Here is a 21,133-nt window from a genome sequence, read left to right as displayed (position 1 = left end):
AGGAAACCATACATCTGGAATGACCATGGTGGCTGGCTGAGTGTGTCTGAGTACTCTTTCTTCATGATCAACATCTTCATCCACAAGGATAGTCCTGGAGAGTTTGAAGAAATGTGGAGAATCATTCATTTGACAGCCATTACAACCCAAATACAGCCAAATAAGAACCCTGTCTTCCCCCTAATCTCAAAGAGTAAGTGGGAGTTCTCATTCAAGAGATACTTTTCTCAAGAGGTCATCTGGTCAGTGTTCTATATCCTCTGTCCCCAGATGTACAATCTAGGTCACTAAACTAGTCAATTCTCCTTAGGATTCAACCCTTCTTCCTGCCCTATCAAGTCAACGTCTGACTTATAGAAAGTCCTAGGAAGCTCTAACAAATCTTCAGACAATTTAGATGGCTCTTAAATGCTTAATATTAAGTTTCATTATTTTTTGGAGCATTTTATCATGAGGATATAATGCTCAACAAATTGCCATATCCTTTTCTGATTGCTAATCTTGACCCTGTTTGCAGATCCTGGACAGATGGAGAGAGTAATATGACTGGAAGGGCTCAGTCCCCCAGGACTCAGGAGGCCATGACCACCTGAGAGCAGAGATCTCTGTAGCCCAGATGTCTAGCCTGGGGTCTCAAACATAGATGCACTCATTAAACAGTTGATCAGTGAGTGGTTGAAAGAATAAATGAGGGATGGATATTGAGAATGAAAGGCAGTGTAGAGAAAAGAGCACACTATTTTAATAAAATCCACTCTGGCTTTATGTTTACACTTACTTAACAAAATCATTTAAGTCTATCTCTGGGGAATCCATTAGAGTTGAGATTACTGGTGAGCTGACAGATGGTGAGGGTGCTTGGATGGACTCCATCTGTGACTGAGAGGGGCTGTAGGGCTTCTTTGACCATGTCACAAACCTACAAAGGCACGTGGGACATAGGCATAGATCAGCTTTTGCAATTCAGGGCCCAGGTGAGCTCAGTTTCTAAGGCTAAACTTTAAATCTGAGACCAGGCAGGTCCAGAAGATACCACCCTATACCCTCTCTTGGACTTACCTTCCCTAGGGTATCATTTGCTTTACCTAGTCTCTGTCTTGCTGTGAGCTTGGCCACCACTCAAGTTCTCTGAGCACAAGGACCCAATGGGGAACTGGTGACTGTACCAACTAGTGCTGAATCTCATAAGTCCAGGTTTCACTGATTATAAAGGCCTTTGGATAGCACCACTCCAGGCAAACACTCCTCTGCTTTATATCACAATAGATTAGATTTGCCTACAGTTTCTTATAAATGGAGCCATCAAACATGTATTCTTTTGTGTCTAACTTCTTTTACCCAGCATAATGTTTTTGAGATTCATCCATGTTGTTGTATGAACAGCAGTTTGTTTTGTTTACAATAACAAAGAGCAGTATTCTATAGTATCACAGAGTGTTTATCCATCCTCCAGTTGATGGGCATCATCAGGGCTGTTTCCAGCTTTTGGACTATGAATAAAGTTCTACGAACAAGTCTTTTATGCACATGTATTTTCATTTCTCTTGGGTAAATTCCTAGGAATTTACCCAAGAGAAATTCTCCTAGGAATTGCTGGATTGTATGGTAGTATATGTTTAACATTATAAGAAACTGCCAAACAATTTTCCAAAATGGTTGTACCATTTTATATTCCCACCTGTAGCGTATGAAAGTTGTGGTTGGTCCACATTCTCATCAACACTTGATATTCAGTCTTTTTTGTTTTAACCATTCAAACAAATGTGCAGTGATATCACATTGTGGTGTTCATTAATAGGCTTATTTTTAAGGAAAGCTTTATATAATTACTATAAATGAAAAAAATATTATAAATAAATTGAGAAAAATCAACATAATGGGGAAGATGTTATTTTCTTATTTGGTGAAGGCCTGAGTTGAGCCCTCTTTGTTCTTTTTAATAGAGAAATCAGTTCATGTTTCCCTTGAGAAAAGACTAGGCTGGAATTATCTGTGGCCAGGGCTTATTACTCCATAGAATTGCAAGGTTTTGGAGGGTGTAACTGGGGTGTTCCCTCTCTGCAGCCCCCACAGGAGAGGGTCTTATACACAGTGCATGAGTTCAATATATAGTGAATGGATGGACTGGTTGAATAATGGATGAATTGGTTGAATGAAAATAGGTGGAGAAGAATGTAGGATAATTTGGCTATTTTGCACCCCAATGTTTACCCCCACTCCAACCTGGGTTGATCTAGAAGAAGCATGGAAAAGCTCTTTTCATCTTCTTCCATGAGCTTCCACGTGTTTTATTCTAGACTAGATGTGCCTACTTGACTTTAGTTAGGCTTGAACCCATGATTCTAGGCAGAGGACCTATGTTGGGCTGGGTGCTAGAGAATCTCCTGAGAAGCTTATTGGGGAATGTTCTAGTTTGCTAGCTGCCAGAATGCAACACACCAGAGACAGATTGGCTTTCAATAAAAGGGGATTTACTTAGTTAACGTATAGTTCTTCAGACGAAAGGTGGACAACTTTCAACTGAGGTTCTTTCTTATGTGGGAAGGCATAGGGCGATCTCTGCTGGCCTTCTCTCCAGGCCTCAGGGTTCCAACAACTTTCCCTGGGGTGATTCCTTTCTGTATCTCCAAAGGCCTGGGTTGAGCTGCAAGTCCTGAGATGAGGTATGCTGAGCTGCTTGGGCTGTGTTACGTTGATCTCTCTCATTTAAGCTTCCAGCCAATTAAATCAAATATCATTCATTGCAGCAGGCATGCCTCCTAGCTGACTGCAGATGTAATGAGGAACAAATGAGGTTCACGTGCCATTAGTTTACGTCCACAGCAACAGAACTAGGCACCTTCACCTAGCCAAGTTGACACCTGAATCTAACTACCACAGAGAAATTCTGATTCAGCAGGTCTTAAGTGGGAACCAGAAGTTTGAGTTTAACAGTCTTCCCAGGTGATTCTGATGTACAGCTGGATTTAGGAAACTCCGTGGGAAGGAATAGCAACATGACCGCTTAAGACTGAAGCTGATAATTAAGAAGGGATTATTACTGCAACTTTGCCAGCTAGGGACAGCGAAAATCAGTAGACGAAAAATTCTGAGCACTTATTAAACCACCTAGACCAGCTGAGACCCCTGGGGAGACTGTCAAATCACTGCCCCATATAACAACCCCTCATCCAACAATTGTGGCCCCTGTGATGCTGTGCTGAAAGAAAAAACATATGGGAATATCTGTGAAGGAAAAATACAATGCTGTAGAACATATGCATACCTGAGGAAAACAACACCTTAGTTGACAATGATACCTGAATAACCGGGAAGTGAGAGGCCTCTTTGGAAATAAACAGAGGAGAAGGCTAAAGCAGCCCTTACTACTGAGTCATAGGAGAGAGCATAACTTTTGTCATAATGAATGTTTTAACTTGTCATTAAAATTGAAAACCTGCTCAAAAAACTTGAAATAGAACATTGGTTGAATTCTTTATAGGGATCAGATTTCATTTTACTCTTAGGAGCAGATGATTACTTTCCTGTGCTAACCCAAAGAGGATGAAATTGTTATTTTTAAGAGAGAGTGTGTAAACAAGGAAAGTCAGTATTGCACCAACTCCAGAGCTCCCTATATTATTGGAGGAACCAGAAGAGAAAGACTGGCTGCAGCTGGGAGAGTCATGGGTGTGTCAGACACATACTTTCTTAGCAACTCTGCTTTGGGCTCAGCAGTTTCCCTCTTCACATTTTATTTTCAACTCTTGGGTAAGTATGAATTAATACACTCTTTTGTGTTGCAAATTTAAAAAAATGACTTATTTCCTGTTCTTCCTTCCCTGGAAGCAGTGTTTTGCCAAAATAAAATCCCAAGAACATATGTGTGTTTCAGTTAATATTTCGAGTGGTGGGTCAGATAATATTTGCAGATGGAATGGTGTACATTGGCCACCTGGTGAAGTCTGTGCAGTGCAGCTGAGGTCTTGAAGTAAATTGAAATGGCAGCCTTGTAGTGAAATCATTGTAGATGCAATGACTTCACTAGATCTGGCTTTTGGGAGTGCCTACTACAGAAGGTGAAATAGCCATTAGCTGGAAAAAAAGAACCTGAAGATATGTTTTGTTTGGTTCATATGTTGTTAATTTTTTTTTTGTAAATGACTGAAGCGGATGCTATTGGTGTCCTGTCTATATTACCTTTCACCAGGATGATGACCCCTCCCTGGCTGGGTTGGCAGTTAAGGGCTCACATTGGCACCCTTCTCCGGACATCGCTGTAAGAGTCCAGCTGCTTTGTCTCTCAGTGGGACAAACTCTGTGGTGCAGTTCACACTCCAGAGCTCTCTATCGGACTAGGCAGAGGCTAAACTTCTGAAATCACATTGTGCCCTGATTTTAGGAAACACAGTTTCCTAAGAGCCCTCCCTCAATAAATCATCTGCTCAAGAATCAACATCTCAGGTTCTGCTTCTAGGGTATGTGCTTAAGTCAGTTGCTAAAAAAATTTGAGACTTCATAAAAATTCAGTTTTCTGTTTTCTTTTAAAATATTGGAAGATATGCTAGTACTGCCCCTGTGTTTTCACATAGCAATGCTCAGTTTGTCACCACCTCCACCATTCCCCTATTTTACCCATGGCTCCCCTTCATGTTATCTGCCTGGTTCCTACAGGCAACTGAGGATGGGACACCAGATCTACTATATACATTGCTCTGTACTGGGACAGTGAGGGACCTTCAAAGTAATTAAGTTGTCTCTGTCACCCAGAAACTCCCATCTAGTTGGGAGGCAAGACATTCAAAGGATATAATTAAGCAATGGCGCAAACACTCTGCACAGGGAAGTAAGTAAGCTGGTGATGGGGACTTTTCCCAGCAAGATCCAGGATATGGAAATTTCTAGACAAAAGACATCAAGCTCAGCTGTGGATTCATGCTCGCTGACCATGTCTGTGATGAGGTGCATGCAACAGGGCTGCCCAGAACCATAGTGGGTATCTCAGAAAAGGGCCCATGTCCTCCTTTAGCCAGTGAATGGGCATGTGGTGGCCCAAACCTATCCAGCTGGACTCTCACTTCTAGAACACTAAATGTTGAACAGAGATAGAAAAAAAAAATCTAAAAAGGCAATCATCCCAGTAGCTGCATTCTTCTGAGCCAATGGATTAGTTCCTGCAAATCCTTGAGGCTGTTTTGGTTTCCTGACCAGTTCTGACCCTGGCCTGATACAGCCAGTTTGTCTAGGTGTGAAGTTTAGCTCTGCCCGGGTAACCTTAATTAAACTACTTTTCCTCTCTGTGTTTCAGTTCTCTTACCTGTAAAATGGGAATAGAACAAACCATCTTACTGAATCCTTGTAATTTTAAGTGCATTACAGCATGCAAAGTGCTTGGAGCTATTAAAAATAAAGACATGCATTGACTGAGTCTGTGCACATTCATTGCATGCCTACAGTATACTGAGTACTGTGCTAGGCACTGCAGTAAATTCCAAAGGTGAAAGAGTTGATCTCTGCTGCAAGAAACCAAAGTCCAGCGGGTCAGAGCCAGAGACATAGGAATGAGTATAATTCAAGGGCTCAAGTTGCCCCAACAGTGAGACATGCAAGATGGAGTAGTTTGGGGCACAGGCTGTGGGGCCAGAGGGCCTGGGTCTGAATCCTAGCTTCCCCACCATGAGACCTGGGTGCTGTTAGGATACAACTATGCTCATCTGATTGGTGTGAGGTTTAGTTTAAGTAAAGAACTCAGCATGGTGCCTGGGGCATAGCAAATGCCAATCCATGTGGCCTCTCCTGGTTCCGGGGCTTGTTGGTGATTATCATCCTCCTTGGAATTCAGAAGAGGGAGAGACTAAGGCTGCCTGGGTTGATGAGGAAGGAGGAGTGGAACTTTCCAGGTAGAGAAGAATGGAAAGAATACATAGGCTGAGGGAAAAGTATCTGAAAAGGAGAAAGCCATGAGAGAAGTTGAATTCCCTAGAGACGAGTGAGAAGTTTATTGTAGCTGCAGGGTGACTGGAGACACTGGATGGAAGCATATGGTGATGATGATGATGTTGGCGATGATGAAGATGATCATTGTGGACGATATGATGACGAAGAAGAATATAGAGGCAACGAATTAATAGTCAGTGAGGCCCAGCACTAGAAGCAGGATAACAGGAAGGGAGGCAGGAGAGAAACTGCTCCTCCTCCTGCCACATTACTTTTACTAGTCTAATCCATGTCTTTCTCCTGGTATTGGGCAGAGGAGGTTGCCAAGTACAAAACAGCAAATGTAAGGTGACCTCAAGGTTCTGACTATGGTGGACCCCACTGTCACCTCCACTATTCTCTCATTTCCATCATTTCTTTCTAGCAAGCCACTTAGCCTTGCTTATGGATAGGTCAGGGAAGTGGTAGTGGGAAGAGAGTCTTGGGCCGTGGTGTTTCCTCATTTCTTTCCTTGATTCTTTCCTTCTCTCCCTCCTTACCCCTTCCCCTCCATCCCTTTCTCCTTCCCTCCCTTCCTTCTTTCCGTCCCCTCCCCTCCCATTCCCTCCTTTCCTCTCCTCTCCTTCCTCTGGCTCTACACATCAAAACCCTGTGATTACATAGGACTCTGACCCCTTTTTTTCAAATGGAGACGCTTATTATCATTGCTTTAAATCATATTACAAATGGACAAATTCCTGAGCCCCTCTCGCCACAAATACAAAGTTCCTACCATTTTTTTCATATTTATTGGCCTGGATTTGTGGTCTTACACTTGCTGGTCCTCCCACATTGAGAAGCAAATGACAGATGGAAACAGATGGGGCTGGCTCAGTGCCTTCTGTATCAGCACGTTCTAGCTCTGCCACATGAGAAGGAGAAGCAAATTATGGACAATACCCATTATGGAAAACAGCCTGCATTAACCCTCCAACATTATCACATTCCAAAATGCTTCCAACTGGCTATACTTGTGCTAAGGTGGAAGTTGGTGAAAGATAACTAAAACTCAAATTACTCAGACTTCAGGTGATGGAAACCATATTTTTAAAGGTTCTCAAAAGGAGTTGAAATTGGAGCTTCTCAAACAGTGGTTCTCCCTGTGTACTGCCCAATTGGAATCCCTGTACAACTTTAAGAAACACTGATACCTAGGTTTTAATCACAGAGATTCTGACATACTTGGTAACAGGGTATTTAAAAGTTCCCAATGTGACCCTAATGTGCACCCAAGGCTGAGAACCACTGACCTAGAAGATGGTGGCAAGAGAGTCACAAAAATGGTGGTAAAACAAGCAACAGTCCTAATCAAATAATTTTAGCCAACACTAATTCACTGCTTATTTTCTACCAGATACTGTGTTAAATGCTTTATAACCTCGGCTCATTTAATTTTCACAACAGCTCGATGTGGTGGGTACTATGACTTGATTAACCTTCAGACGATAAAACCGAGAGCTAAGTTAGTCTGATGCCAAAGCTCACGTTCCTAACCGCTTTTTGGAGATTCTGCCTACCATCAACAGGGCAGAGCATCTCCTTGGTTTCTTCCTGCATGCCATGCCCATAACACTGACTTAAAAAACAGGCCCTTTCATTTTAAAAATAATTGGAACCTATAACATAAGGAACACACAAAGCCTAGGACCTAGGAACTTCTTTTTTTCTTTCTTTTTCTGAAAAACAGGTTCCCATCCCAATTGTAACCTAGAGAAGGAAAAACAAGACATTATTGACTCTGCCCTTTAAGTGACTACCCAGAAGGAGTTTTGCTGATAGGTGAGAAGCGGTGGGAGGTGACCAAAACCACCCTTCAAGCTCTCTGCAGTGCTTTCTGTGCGAAGCGGCCACTTCTGTAAGGCTCCGGAAGGTGTCCCCACTGCTGCAGGCTCGCAGGCTGCCAAGCGGGTAGCTGTGGAATCTCTTTCCTAATCAGCTTCAAAGATCTTTAGAAACACAGTCAAAACGGGGTGGCTTTTTAAGTCGATTTCCTTTAATGTTTGGCCTGTAGTCGATGTAGCTAGCTTTGGGGTTTTAATTAATATGAACGCGTAGATAAATCAAATGAAATCTTTTTAAAGAATTGGTCATGCAGGCATAACCTTATCTCTGGTTCTGATATGCACTGCATTTTTTAGAAGTCAGCTTAGCTCACACTGAATCTCTAATATCAGGCCTTCCACTGATATCAAAGCATTGTGGAAATGTCTTTAAAAGAATGAATCTATAATCAGGTAACTACATTCTTCTATATTAACATAAAACAGGACAAAAAATGTTTATAACTACTCAAAACTGAAATAAACAGCAGGATCTCATCCCAACTAATTTATCTATGGGATAACCGATGTGGCATATCAAGAAACTGAAGTAATATGCATTTCAAATAGAAACAGTTCCCATATATGTTGATAATTTTAAAATTAAATATAAGGAGAGCTAAAGGCTCACTCTGGACTTGAATCACTTGCAGGCTGGCTATAAAAGCAGGGAACTCGTTGCTGGAAGCTCCGACTTGAGAGATGGCTTTAGACCTCTCATTAACCCCCAAGTCTAACCTGATTCCCTGGTTAGAGTAATTAGCTGACCCATCACAGCAGAAGAGAAGATTCTGGATGGACAGTCTGTGGAAGGCCTGGGCAATGGAGGCTCTGTGAAGGTTCAGCGATACCAGAGATGGAGTATAAGGCCCCCTCCACTACTAAACCTGGGGTGCTCCCATCTCACCTATCACCACTACCATCTACCTAGTTCCTTGAGCCAAAAGTCCAGTTGTCAACCTTAATGTACCCTTTCCCTTACATCCAGCCCTTCTGCAAGTCCAATGTATTCCTCCTCTAAAATAGCCCCCTCACCTGGCTACTGACCATCTGTTTTTATAAGTCAACAAGGTCCTTGATCATCTATAGACTTGTGCATTTAGTTCATTTTCAGAATCTCATCAGTTTCTCCTTCTACACCTTCTCCTTAAGCAAGCCTGAAAGCCAGTCCAACTCATTTGTTCTTAAGCTCTATAGTCCCTTCTTGCTTGGGACATTTTGATTCTCAAAGAGGCCAACATAGTTTTCTCTGAACATTTAAAAACCCAAAATGAAAGTGTTTGAAAGTGAGCTTCTGCAACGGTTCTCTGGTTATACACTATGAAACAAGAAATAAGGACGAGCTGTGTTTGGGGCTCTTGCTTTCAAAGTGCAAGGAGACAGCTGGGTCTCACAAGCTGCCTCTACACTTCTCCGCACAACACACCTTTTGCACACACATGTTCTTCTAGAGGCTTTGATGAGAGTGGAGATAAGAACACACAAGAATAACTGGAGAAATACTAAAACCACCACCACCACCACTGACAACAACTCGAGTACTTCCTACGTGATGAGCACTTAATTTTTACAACTTCAAAAAGCACAAACAAGTTGACATGCCATGTTTCTACTCCAATAATTAATAATTCATTTATGCATTAATAATTGTGGTAGGCAGAATAACGGTCTCCCAAATGTATCTATGCCCTAATCTCCAGAATGTTACATGGCAGAAGAGACTTTGTAGATGTGATTAAGTTATGATTTTGAGATAACGAGATTATCTGGGTAGACCCAATGTAATTACAAGGGTCCTTAAAAGTGGAAGAGGGAAGCAGAAGAGAGTCAGAGTAAGAGCAAGAGACGTGATGATGGAAGCAAGGACAGAGAAAGGCTGCATTGCTAGCTCTGAAGGTGGAGGAAGGAGGCCACACACCAAAGAATACAGGAGGTCTCTAGAAGCCGTTAAGGAAGCATTCTCTCAGGGAGCCTCCAGAAAGGAATGCAGCCCTGCTGAAAGACCTTGGCCTTAGCGAATGAGACCCAGATCAGACTTCTGACCTCAAGAACTGTCAGATAATACACCTGTGCTGTTCTAAGTCACTAAATTCATGGCAATTTGGTTACGATAGAAGACTAGTTTAACAACAACTAGCATGCATTGAGAGGATGCTGTTCTGAGCACTTTGCAAGAGTCCGGGGAGGCCAGTGCCCAGAAGCCTGATGGGTAATATGACGAGACTCTCTGTGCGTTGAAAGTCAGCGTTAGGTGAGGAGTAACTGATATCTTTTAAATTTAGTGTGCTTATGTGTAGGAATTTTTTTCAACATTGTTTTGTGCCTTGACAATGTAAACCTTCACTAGTAACTAGAGATTGACTAACTCAGCCCTGTGGTTCTCCAGAGAGAGCCGAGGAGCTGATGGGGACAGGGTGGGGAGAGGAAGGAGGGCTTCCCCACTCCCTCTTCCATGTACCATCTCTGCTTTTAGGTGATTTACATAAAAGTCAAGAGCTCATTTGGAAACTCTGTAAAGAATCTGAAAACCACTAAGTTAAATTATATGCGTGTGAATTAATGACACTTATTTTAAAACATTTCTCTATAGCAATTCTTGTTAATTTATGTAATATATGATATGTAAACACATATACTAGATTTAAGTATTACATTATTAGATTAAGTATAATGTAATTATATACTTTATATATTTCAGATCTACTTAAATAAAGGCTATTCTTTCTCAAGAAGCAAAATAAAGCCTGAGATCTTATGCCTCTTCCCTTGGTCAGCCTCATCTGAGGAATTAGCAAGTATTGTTACTCCCAAAATAACTCAATGGCTACGACATGGGGCTGAATCTGAGTTTCCACATCTCTTATAGAAGGTCCAGACTTTGGCCTCCTGAATGGAAGCAGGAAGCCTTCCCCTAGAGCACCCTCCTACCTCCATTTTAAGGATGATCAGTTAAAAACTGGCATGAACCTCTGGGCAAAATCCTCAGTAGAGCAGACCCCAAGGAAAGGGGCAGGCTTGCAGTGACTGTCTACCTGGTCCACTGATCCAAGCACTGAAACCTTGGTCCTCTGGGATAGGGCTGCAGTCCCAGAAGAGAGGGTCAGTGGGCAGAGAGGAGCAAGAGGCCCACCTGCAGCCCATGTGCTCTCTGGGGCCCTCACCTTGGAGTCTGAACTGATGGGACAACTGAGATTACAGATGTCTCTGGGGCTCAGACAGGCCAAGGCAAATCCTGGCTTTCGCAGCTGGTGGGGAACACGATCCATCACTGTCATGGCCTGTGGGGCACAGCTTCAGGACGGGATGCTCTCTGCCTCTTGCAGCTATCAGATGCTCAATCAGGGGGCTTGGGATCAGGGTGGAAGTCCTCCAGGGGCAGCTGGCTTCTCTCCACACTGCTGGGGCACCATTAATGCTCTCCCCCGGGAGTACCTGCAAGCATTCTGGCCAGAGTTCTTCACTGTGAGATATTTGGAATGCTGGGAAGTAGAGGGTAAAGTTCTAAAATGTGGAATGAATAGTAGTTTTTAAAAAATTTTGTTTGTTTTCTATGAAACCTGTTTTTCTTTCCCCATTTAGCTTATACACTTTTGATGGGGAAAAATTGTGCTTCCTGATTTTTTTTTCCTTTTCTTTCCTTATTTCCTCCCTCCACCCTCTTCCTCCTTTCCAGCTTCCCTCCCTTGCTTCCATTCTTTCTCTGTCAGCCCTTTTTTTTTTTTTTTAACCTCTGGATACTTCTCTGTACCTCCCTTCTCTTATTTGTAAAACTAGGATAATAGTAGTGTTTCCTAAGTGTGGTAGTTAGATTCAGTTGTCAACTTGGCCAGGTGAAGGCACCTAGTTCTGTTGCTGTGGACATGAGCCAATGGTAGGTGAATCTCATCTGTTGCTAATTACATCTGCAGTCGGCTAGGAGGCGTGTCTGCTGCAATGAGTGACGTTTGACTTAATTGGCTTGTGCTTAAATGGGAGAACACAACGTAGCACAGCCTAAGCAGCTCGGCATTCCTCATCTCAGCACTAGCAGCTCAGCTCAGGCCTTTGGAGATGCAGAAAGAAGTCACCCCGGGGAAAGTTGTTGGAACCCAGGGGCCTGGAGAGAACACCAGCAGAGACCATCTTGTGCCTTCCACGTAAGAAAGAACCTCAGTGGAAAGTTAGCTGCCTTTCCTCTGAAGAACCAACTAAATAAATCCTCTTTTATTAAAAGCCAATCCGTCTCCGGTGTGTTGCATTCCGGCAGCTAGCAAACTAGAACACTAAGTAAGGAACACTTGTTTACTGTGTGAGCAAGGTTACTAGGAAGGCGAAGTGTAGTGATGCTGTGAATGCGTGGCCCAGAACAAGCACTTATACATTGGAGCAGGTCTTGTACTTTGTGAGCAATTTGCAGAGCTTGCCTTTCTTGGTTTATAAATCCTCATGGAGAGTGTGGATGCTCATTTATCTTGGTGTTTCCCACAGCATCAGGAAAAACATTTTGGATAGAGTATTACCAAAAGGTTCGTTTAAATGAAAAAATGGTTACACAGTGGTGCAATACGCAGAAAAATTTGATTGACATATCAGTAGAGAGAGTGGCCAAGTCAGGGGCTTTGCAGTTGGCACAGATATAGACACTGTTCCACAGTGTGGGCTCAGACTCCCAGGAGCCTTGCTTTCAAGGAGGGAATATGAGTTCTTATTTTCCAGGGTCATGATATGACATGAGCTCAGATATGTAATAAGCTTAGAATCCTACCTGGTACCTAGTAAGCCCTAAATTTTAGATATTGCTCTTGGTCAAAATTGAAGAACCCTTCTCTCATTGTTCCAAACAGTATCTCTTTGTGTAAGGCTTTACGTAGCTGGTCTGCACAGGACATATTTCCTACCAGAGACGTTTTCTTTATGGTCTGGAAAATTGCTAAACGTTTTTCCTATGGTAAGGATGTAAATTTGTTCATACTGTAGTGATGGTCTTACTCTGAGGCTTCAAAACCAGGGTTAGAGTCTTTCATATGAGAGATCAAACAGTGCAGAACCTGAAAATGTGAAGGTGCCTGCTGAGCTGCTGTTCAGGGCTCCATGGTGATAGACCACCGTGCTGGGAATGGGTGGAAAAATCTCACTGCGAGTTGCTTTTTCACAAGTGTCTGCATGGTATTCAGCTTAGTACATCTCTAGGACACTGGTAAAGTAGGTTTGCTGCTAACAAATACTCTTCCAAGCAACTGGTTTATGATACCTAAGTTTATAATTACATGTCCATGTGTGTGTGTTTTCCTAGCAAGGGAAATGCAATGGGCCTCATCAGTCATTCTAGTGGGCATCTGTGTGCTTTGCAGCCTGGCTTGCATTCTCCCTCTCTTTGGTCAAGTACTTTCCCTTGACCTCTGAGAACTAGCCTGTCTCTTCCTTTCAGACCACTGGGTGGCAATAATTCAGATAGTCACAGGAGACAACAGGAGCTAATGAGTTTCAACAAAACATTTATTAGGATTTACTTCTGGGAAAGAGCCTTTACCTCTTCAGCCTGGACTTGAACCTGGCATACAGAGGTTCTACCATTAGTGACAACCACTGAACAAGTAGAACTAATGGTAGTGACAACTACATTAGTATATTACATCTTAGGTGGTGTCATGGTTAGGGACAGGTGTCAACTTGGCCAAGTTGTGGTACCTGTTCATCTGATTGGGCAAGCGCTCGCCTGTCTGTTGCAATGAAGACATTTCATAGGATTAGGTCATGATCACGTCAGCTACATCCACAGCTGATTCCATTTGTAATCAGCCAAAGGGGTGTGTCTTCTGCAATTAATGATGCTAAATGCAATCATGGGAAGTCTTTTAAGGAGGACTCAGAGGAGACAGGTTGCATTCCTGCTTTGGCTGGTGAGCCTCTCCTGTGGAGTTCATCCAGGCCATCCATTGGAGTCATTGGCTTCGCAGCCTGCCCTGTGGATTTTGGACTCTGCATTCCTACGGTCACGTGAGACACTTTCATAAATTTTATATTTGCAAGTGTTCCCTGTTGATTCTGTTTCTCTAGAGAACCCTAACTAATACAGGTGGTTAGTTGCTCTAACAACCTTGCAACCATGTGCACAGAACCTAAGATTGGAGCCAACACAGCAGTGGGCAGAGCAAGGGATGGTGGGGAAATATCAGGAGCAGGTGACATTGTCTGAGCCCTGGATCAACCTGTCCCTGAAGTTTACACCTAGAGTTTTCAGTTACATGAGCCAATACATTCTATTTTTTTTAAGTTAGAGTAAGGTTTACTATTGCTTACAACTAACTGATTCCTTATCATATGGTCATTAATAGCAGATGTATTTTAAAAAGCTGATTTGTATTGGTAGAGAGTAGAAAGGATATAAGAACTCTAGATGCTGGAGGACTTGGGGAGGGGTTAGGGGTGTGGTAGGTTGAATAACAGCTTCTCAAAACGTCTACATTCTAATCCATAGAACCTGTGAATGTTGTTTGACACTTCCAGAGACACTTAGCAGACCTTGAGATGGGATGATTGTCCTGAATTATATGGATGAGCCCAAGGAGGTAATCACAAGTGTCCTTATAAGAAGGGAGCAGCAGGAGATGCTTCAATGGAGAAGCGAGAAGGTGGATGTGACAGCCTCAGTAGAGAGAGAGAGATTTGAAGATGCTACACTGTGGGCGTTGGTAATGAAGGAGGAGGCCATGAGCTAAGGAATGCAGCTGTAGAAGCTGGAAAAGGATCCTCCCCGTACAGAGGGAGCCGACACCTCAGTTTTGGCCTAGTGAAACTCATTTCAGACTTCTGACATCCAGATGGAAGAGAACAAATAAATTTGAGCTGTTTTAAACCACTCAATTTGCTATAGAAATGACAGGAAACTAATATAGGAGGAGGGGTAGCCCCCATTCCCACTTTGAGCTGTGAAATCTGTCATCCTGACAAATTTGGTTCAGACACAATTAGGGGTGCAGTTAGGGAAGGGGGCTAGGGGGCATAAAAATGGACTCAACATTTTGCCTAACCCTAACTGTGATGTCTATTCTGCTTCCCTCTTAATGAACTGTTTAGCTCCCTCATCAGGGCTGCCTTCCCTCTAACCCCAGGGCCCTAAATGTTTGCTTTTATCTCCTATCCAAACTGTCCTCTGGGAAGTGAAAAAGGAAAAAAATCATGAGTGTGGAAGCTTAAAGAGTTCTGAGAGGTGCAGGACCAGAAGGAAGAGGGAGGGATATTTACAGAGAGAATGAATGCTTAGGTCAGCAAGGCACACTTAGAGTCCTCAGATCCCATGAGTTTCTCCCTGGGTCCTGAAATGGCTTCAGCCTAATTTGAGAAGTAAAGATCTCATCTCTCGGATGCTGCTTCTCAAACACGGCCAGACATTAATATTATAGTAGTGCCATGGTGCCACTTCCTTTGATTTTCTTAATAAATAAATGGCCGTAACAGGTAGCATTTATTGAGCACGTATTTTGCGACCAAGACATTCTAGTCTTTACCACATCCCTATGTGGAAGATGCTGTTATTACCCTCATTTCACAATAGGAAGCTGGAGCACAATAGGAAGCCACTGGCCAAGGTCATGTGGGGGCAGGCAGCTGAGCAGGAGCCTGACCCAAGGCCAGGCTCTTCACCAGCACCCTGACCTGCCCAGGAACAGCTGGGGTTTAAGGATATACATCACTTGCTCTCATGAGACTCAGTGAAGCTATTTCTATTTTGAAAGAAAAATAAAGAATCACATGTTCCCTAGACATTTTATTTTCTTGGTTGGGCCCTTGGGTAAGGCAAATTCACCTAAGCATGGGCTCTGGGATTATCTCTCTGTAGCAAGGAGTGGTGGATGAGAGGCTGCCACGGTTTGACAAGTGATTGCCTAAGACCAGGCTATAGCCTCAGTGAAGACGGTCTATTATAAGAAAAGGTTTTCCTATCCACCATCATCTTGGTGCCTACGGACCCCATAGCTCCAATATTTTAGGATTCTGGGGAAGGCCTCACTTAGCAGGCCTTGGTAAAAAGGGATGAAAGAGAGGAAGGAATGCTTAGAGAACCTAAAAGCATTCACCAATTACTGCATGCTGATCATGTTCAGGAGACATAAGTACTTTATAGACATATTTCATTTAATCTTTATAACTCCTTTTGGTTTATACATTATATCCATATTACAGGTGAGTAAACTGGGCCACAGGGTTACATGGCTTGGAGGACAGAGCTTGTATTCCAGCCCACTACATCAGATTCCACAGCCCAAGACCTCAACTACCATTAGCATATTACATCTTGGAAAAGTTCCACTTTCAAAGTAATGGAAATTGAGGGATCATGAAGAGACAGACCGATCCTTCCCCCACTCTCCTCTTCCAATCACAATATTGGATGACTGATGCACAGAACATAAAAATTAATGTGAGAACATGTGTTCCTTTGCTGCAGGGCTTGGCTCCCTTTAGGCCCTCATATTCTATTCATTTATAATCTGATATGGAAAAGAAAAACCAAAGCTCTCCTCAGAGACTATCCTGCCTGCATGCCCCAAGTTTTCAGAGCTTTGCCTCTCTGAGCCTGGGTAGTGATGCCAGCGAGGCCAATGTGTGCTTTTCTTCCTTGATGGCTAGATCCCTAGTCTGGCCTCTTAAGAGTAAAGGCTGATTCAAGTGCAGGTGTTTTCTTGTGTTCCTCTTTTGTACAAATGCTGTAATGGTTAGGGTCTAGTGTCAACTTGATCAAGTGATGAGGCTCAGTTGTTTGATCGGGCCAGCACTGGCCTAAGACCAGGCTATAGCCTCAGTGAAGACGGTCTATTATAAGAAAAGGCTTTCCTATCCACCATCATCTTGGTGCCTACGGACCCCATAGCTCCAATATTTTAGGATTCTGCCATTGCTGCAAGGCTATTTCGTGGCTGGCTGATAAGCCAGAGGCTGGTGTATTAAACCATCAGTCAGTTGGTTGCAGCTGTGGCTGATTGCACCCACAGTTAACTAAGGCATGTCTTCCACAAAAGAGGTTATCTAAACAGTTGAAGACTTAAGAAGAGAGACTTTCTCACTGCTTCTTCAGCCAGCTGAATCTCTCCTGTGGAGTTTGTCATGACCCTTCATCGGAGCAGCCAGCCTCACAGCCTGCCAGGCTGATTTTGGACTCTTCTGTTTTTATGGTTGTGTGAAACCCCTTTATAAATCTCATATTTATAGGTCTCTCCTGCTGGTTCTGTCTCTAGAGAGCCCTGACTAATACAGAGGCCGTGAAGAATCCTATTCTTATCAAGCTGATCAGTCAGACCACAGTGAGAGAGACCTACTGAAGGGGCACCCAACTATTCTATTTTATACCAGTTTCTCCATTAAACACATATGTGTGATGGGGATAGACCGCCCTTTATTGAAGTCAGTCCAGAGCCCTGTCACAGACATGAGCTCGCATAGGTGACGAGCATGTGTTTCTAAGGCAGTGACTGATGTTTCCTCTTTACTGAGGGCTTAGTTATCATGCTTGCCCCTTTTACCTGCTCATTCTTAAAATGTGGCATGAGGGCTAACTTGGAAAAAAATGTACGCTTAAATAAGAGAGATGCTTTAAATGTATGAGTCAGAATTACTTACGAAATGACACACATACACAGATGCACGCACCCACACATACACTCACATGCACCCACACATGTGCACACACAGGTATGTGTTTTGTGCTAGGCAGGAATATCGAGAGTGTCTAGGCATCCTGATACCCTGCCTTATAAAAGGGGAAAAACCTCCCTTCTTCTGTTTTTCTTTTACTAACCATAGGGCTTATAAGAATTCTAATTGGAAAAGAAAGATTAGTGTTGATATATCTGGCAAAAGTGACCTTTAGCCAATGTGTGGTTTATGTTTTTCTGTTGGCCCGCAGGAGAGAGACTGTTGGGAGGGCAGGTGGCATAGTTTTTCTCCTGTGAAATATGTACCTACCTGTTCAAGTAACATTTACGCCTTGAAGTTTTCCATTTGACAGGTGCCAGGGAACTGACAGAAAAGAATCTCACACCAGTGATGAAATGATTCCCCTCTTGTTACAAATGCCCAGGTGGGAGCATTTGATTAAATAAAAATACTTTTTGAGAATCTACTCTGTGCCAAGGACTACATGAGTCTCTGAGGATCCAGGGCAGACAGGACAGCCATGGCCACTGGCCTCCTGGGGCTTATGAGGCAGCAGGGAAGATGAACACTGGGGCCACAGCTACAAGTGGGATGAGCATTATCAAAGAGACGGGCAATGGTGCCCATGGTGGAGGCTTCTTCAGGGAAAGATGAGTAAGCTGAAGCTTGAAGAGGGAGAAGAGAGCAGTGAAACAAGGAGTGTGGAAAAGTTTCCCAGTGGAGGGGGAGCAGATGGACAGGAAAGAGGAGCATGTAAGCAGAAAGGAGGTCCATTTGGTGAAGGAAGAGCAAAGGGAGAAGAATCTGGAGAGGAATACAGGGAGCAGAGCTGAGCATGGCAGAACAGAGCAAGTATTTGTAAGCATCATGGGTAGTCGTGAAAGTCTAAAAACCAGGCCAGCAACATGCTTGCCACCCAGCTACTGAGTGGAGAATTGGCTGTGGGTATGTGATTGGAAACACACAGCCCAATTAGAGGCTGTCACAGTGGTCCAGGTAAGAGGCGATGGTGGCTTGGACTAGGGTAACAGGAGTGGAGATGGGATGAGATGCTTTTTACTAGGCAGACAGATGGATTTGATAGTGTAGGTAGGGGTAAGAGAGGATGGAACCCAGAAGCCTCCCAGGAGGACTGTGGTGCCATTTACCTGCAGCCCTAGAGGACAGACAGGGAGAGGAAAGGACAGTGCTGCGTTTAGGGTGGGGCATGTTGGATGCAAAGAGACATCCAAGAGGAGATGTTCAAGGACATCCAAGGACAACCAAAGGACAATCAGAGGACTTGGAACTCAGCTGAGGGTTTAGGATAAGATGTACATTTGGAGGTCTCAGCAACGGAAGCCACCAGAAGCTACAGGGGTGAGTTCAATTGCTAGGAAAAGAGGGCTGAAGGTAGAAATTAAGTCCTAGTATTTTCCAGCAGAACTCTTGCTGGCAAAGATTACTGAGAGTGGGTAAGAGCAAAAGCAGGAGGTAGGGCATTATGCAAGCCAAGAAAGGCACAGATTTCCAGAAGGAGGAGTTAGACAAAACTGTGCTGATTGCTGCTAAGAGTTTTCTTTCTTAAAAACTGCCTCTGTCGCTCTCTTGATTACAAATCTCACCATCGCCTCCAAGGAAGAATGTAATTCCTTATCATGGAATAACAGGCCTCTCACACACTTCTTCCAATGTACCTTTCAGACTGATCTTCCATACCCTTTCTTACTCAGGTGAAGACTGTCTTCTAGCCACACTAACATATTCTCTGCTGACTCTGTGGAAGGTGTATATGATTTGCCTTTACACCATCCATTCTCTCATACATACGGTTTGGTCTAGAATCTACTGCATCTCTATCTCCTTCAGTTCATGTGATTCTGAGGCTACTATCCACAGACCTTGGTCTGGGGCATGTTGCCAGGCCAAAGCCAGTCAAGTGCATCACCCTTCCCTGACAGTGACTGATTAGCATGGGAAACAGCAAATATAATTAAGTTGGTCCAATCAGACTGACTTTAATAGGAGTTCTGGAACAAAGGCTTGTGTTTTTTTCCAGTGGATTGGAATCTGGAAGGATATGGCTCTAGGAGCACTTGTAGCCATTTGGCGAGAATGAGGCCAACACACCAAACACATTGTTTGAATCCTTGTATTAAGCTAGGCTAGAAGCCAGAATGAATCTGGACTTTCTAATTGTGGAAACCAATGAATTTCCTTTTCTTTTTTTAAAATTTTTGCTAAGAGTCAGGTTTTCTGTCATTTGCAATAGAATGAATCCTAACTAATATAGACACGCAATTCCCATTGCTCAGAACGTTTCTCTGCTTCTCCGTTTGGGATACTGAACTGTGACTTTTCAGTGAAGACTTCTCCAACTCCTCTGGGCTCAGCCATCGTCCCTCTGTTCTTCCTCAGGGCCTGGCATATGGGTTACTTGGATCCACCATGGGTTACATGTTTGCTTCCCTGACTAGGCTGATGCTCCAGGGTAGGGATCGTATGTGGTTTAGGTTTTTAATATTCCTGATGCCTCACAGAATATCTGGTGCATAAGAGACGCTCTGATTGACTAACTGAATGAATAAATGAATTATAAGCAGAAGGGTCAATATTCTGTTTCTAAATTTTGCTGTTCAAATAGCCTAAATATTATCATATTCCTTGAAATTGAATATGAAGATATTGAAGTTAGTAATAAAAATGGTTAAATAAGTGCCTAAACCAATGAAAAAATGTGTATATCATCTCCAGTATTGGCCAAATATATTTTCATTATATAAATAATATCATTATTTAAATTATAGGAATGGCCTCTCAAAAAAAGAGAAAAGAATAAAGCATGTCCCTTGCTCCCAGATGGAATAAACTCAGTTGCACAAAAAATCTGGTTTTCAAAGCTTATTAGGTCTGGTTGTCTGCTTTTTCCAAAACTATTTTCGATGTTCACCAACTACAGAATTTTATTTCAAACCCAAACAGTGCAAGGCACTTAATGAGAAGGCTCCAATGCCAGGGGAGGCCATCATTAGAGGCCTACAAAAGGCATTCACCAACATCACTGTGGTAACAAGCACAGGACAGGAAAGGGCAGCTGTCATATATAAATGCGGGTTACATATAAGAAGCACTAAGGAAAAAAACATGAAGCTTCTTCACTTAAGCGTGGCCATTCAATATTCAGGTACTGAAAACTAAGTTGTCAAAAAAATTAAATAAGGATATATACCAAAGTGCAACTGTCCTGGCCGCCAACAAGGTTGTTTGAACCTGATAAAACCCCAGGCCTGATTAAAACAGACTTTTGACATTTTTTAAAGAAGTCTTTTCAAAATGAAGTTAGATTTAGACTCCCCTTCTAATTGAACTTGATGCTAATTTAAGAGGAGAGACTCCTCTCGCCACAAATACTGTAAAGACAACCTTGTGCTTGCTGCATGCACCCCTCCCTCTATTTTATACATCTCTGGGCCAAACCAAACAGCCGCTGATGTACGCAGGGCAGGCCCCTTGGCACTCTGCAAGGCGCACACTTGGTGTACTATCCTACTGTGCTTTGAAATATGTTCTAAGAAAACTCTACAGAGGCTTTATTTTTTGGTGATAAATTTATACAATTCAGCCACTTGATTCAAAGTTAAAGCAGGCTTATGGGAACCGCTTTGATAATTTGGTGGAGGTTGGGGGTTTTCCTTGTTGGAAATCTGGGCCATAGCTTTAAACTCTGTTACTTTTATCAGTAAATT

The 21,133-nt window shown here is 43.0% G+C and overlaps 1 protein-coding gene across 10 annotated transcripts in view; it reads right to left on the bottom strand.

The window, feature by feature from the left end:
* The window catches only part of HYDIN (HYDIN axonemal central pair apparatus protein), a 511,177-nt gene that overhangs the window by 184,783 nt on the left and 305,261 nt on the right, over positions 1-21,133 (bottom strand). For all 10 annotated transcript variants that reach the window (XM_077132967.1, XM_077132969.1, XM_077132970.1 and 7 more), the window contains 2 exons: positions 779-919; positions 13-94 (listed from right to left, as the gene is read on the bottom strand). In XM_077132967.1, coding sequence (XP_076989082.1) covers positions 13-94; positions 779-919 — 223 coding nt within the window. The remainder of the gene's footprint in view (positions 1-12; positions 95-778; positions 920-21,133) is intronic.

This window comes from Tamandua tetradactyla, chromosome 16 (assembly GCF_023851605.1).
Source record: "Tamandua tetradactyla isolate mTamTet1 chromosome 16, mTamTet1.pri, whole genome shotgun sequence".
NCBI lineage: Eukaryota > Metazoa > Chordata > Mammalia > Pilosa > Myrmecophagidae > Tamandua > Tamandua tetradactyla.
The sequence above is the reverse complement of the archived record's forward strand: the minus strand, read 5'-3'. Positions and strand labels throughout refer to the sequence as shown.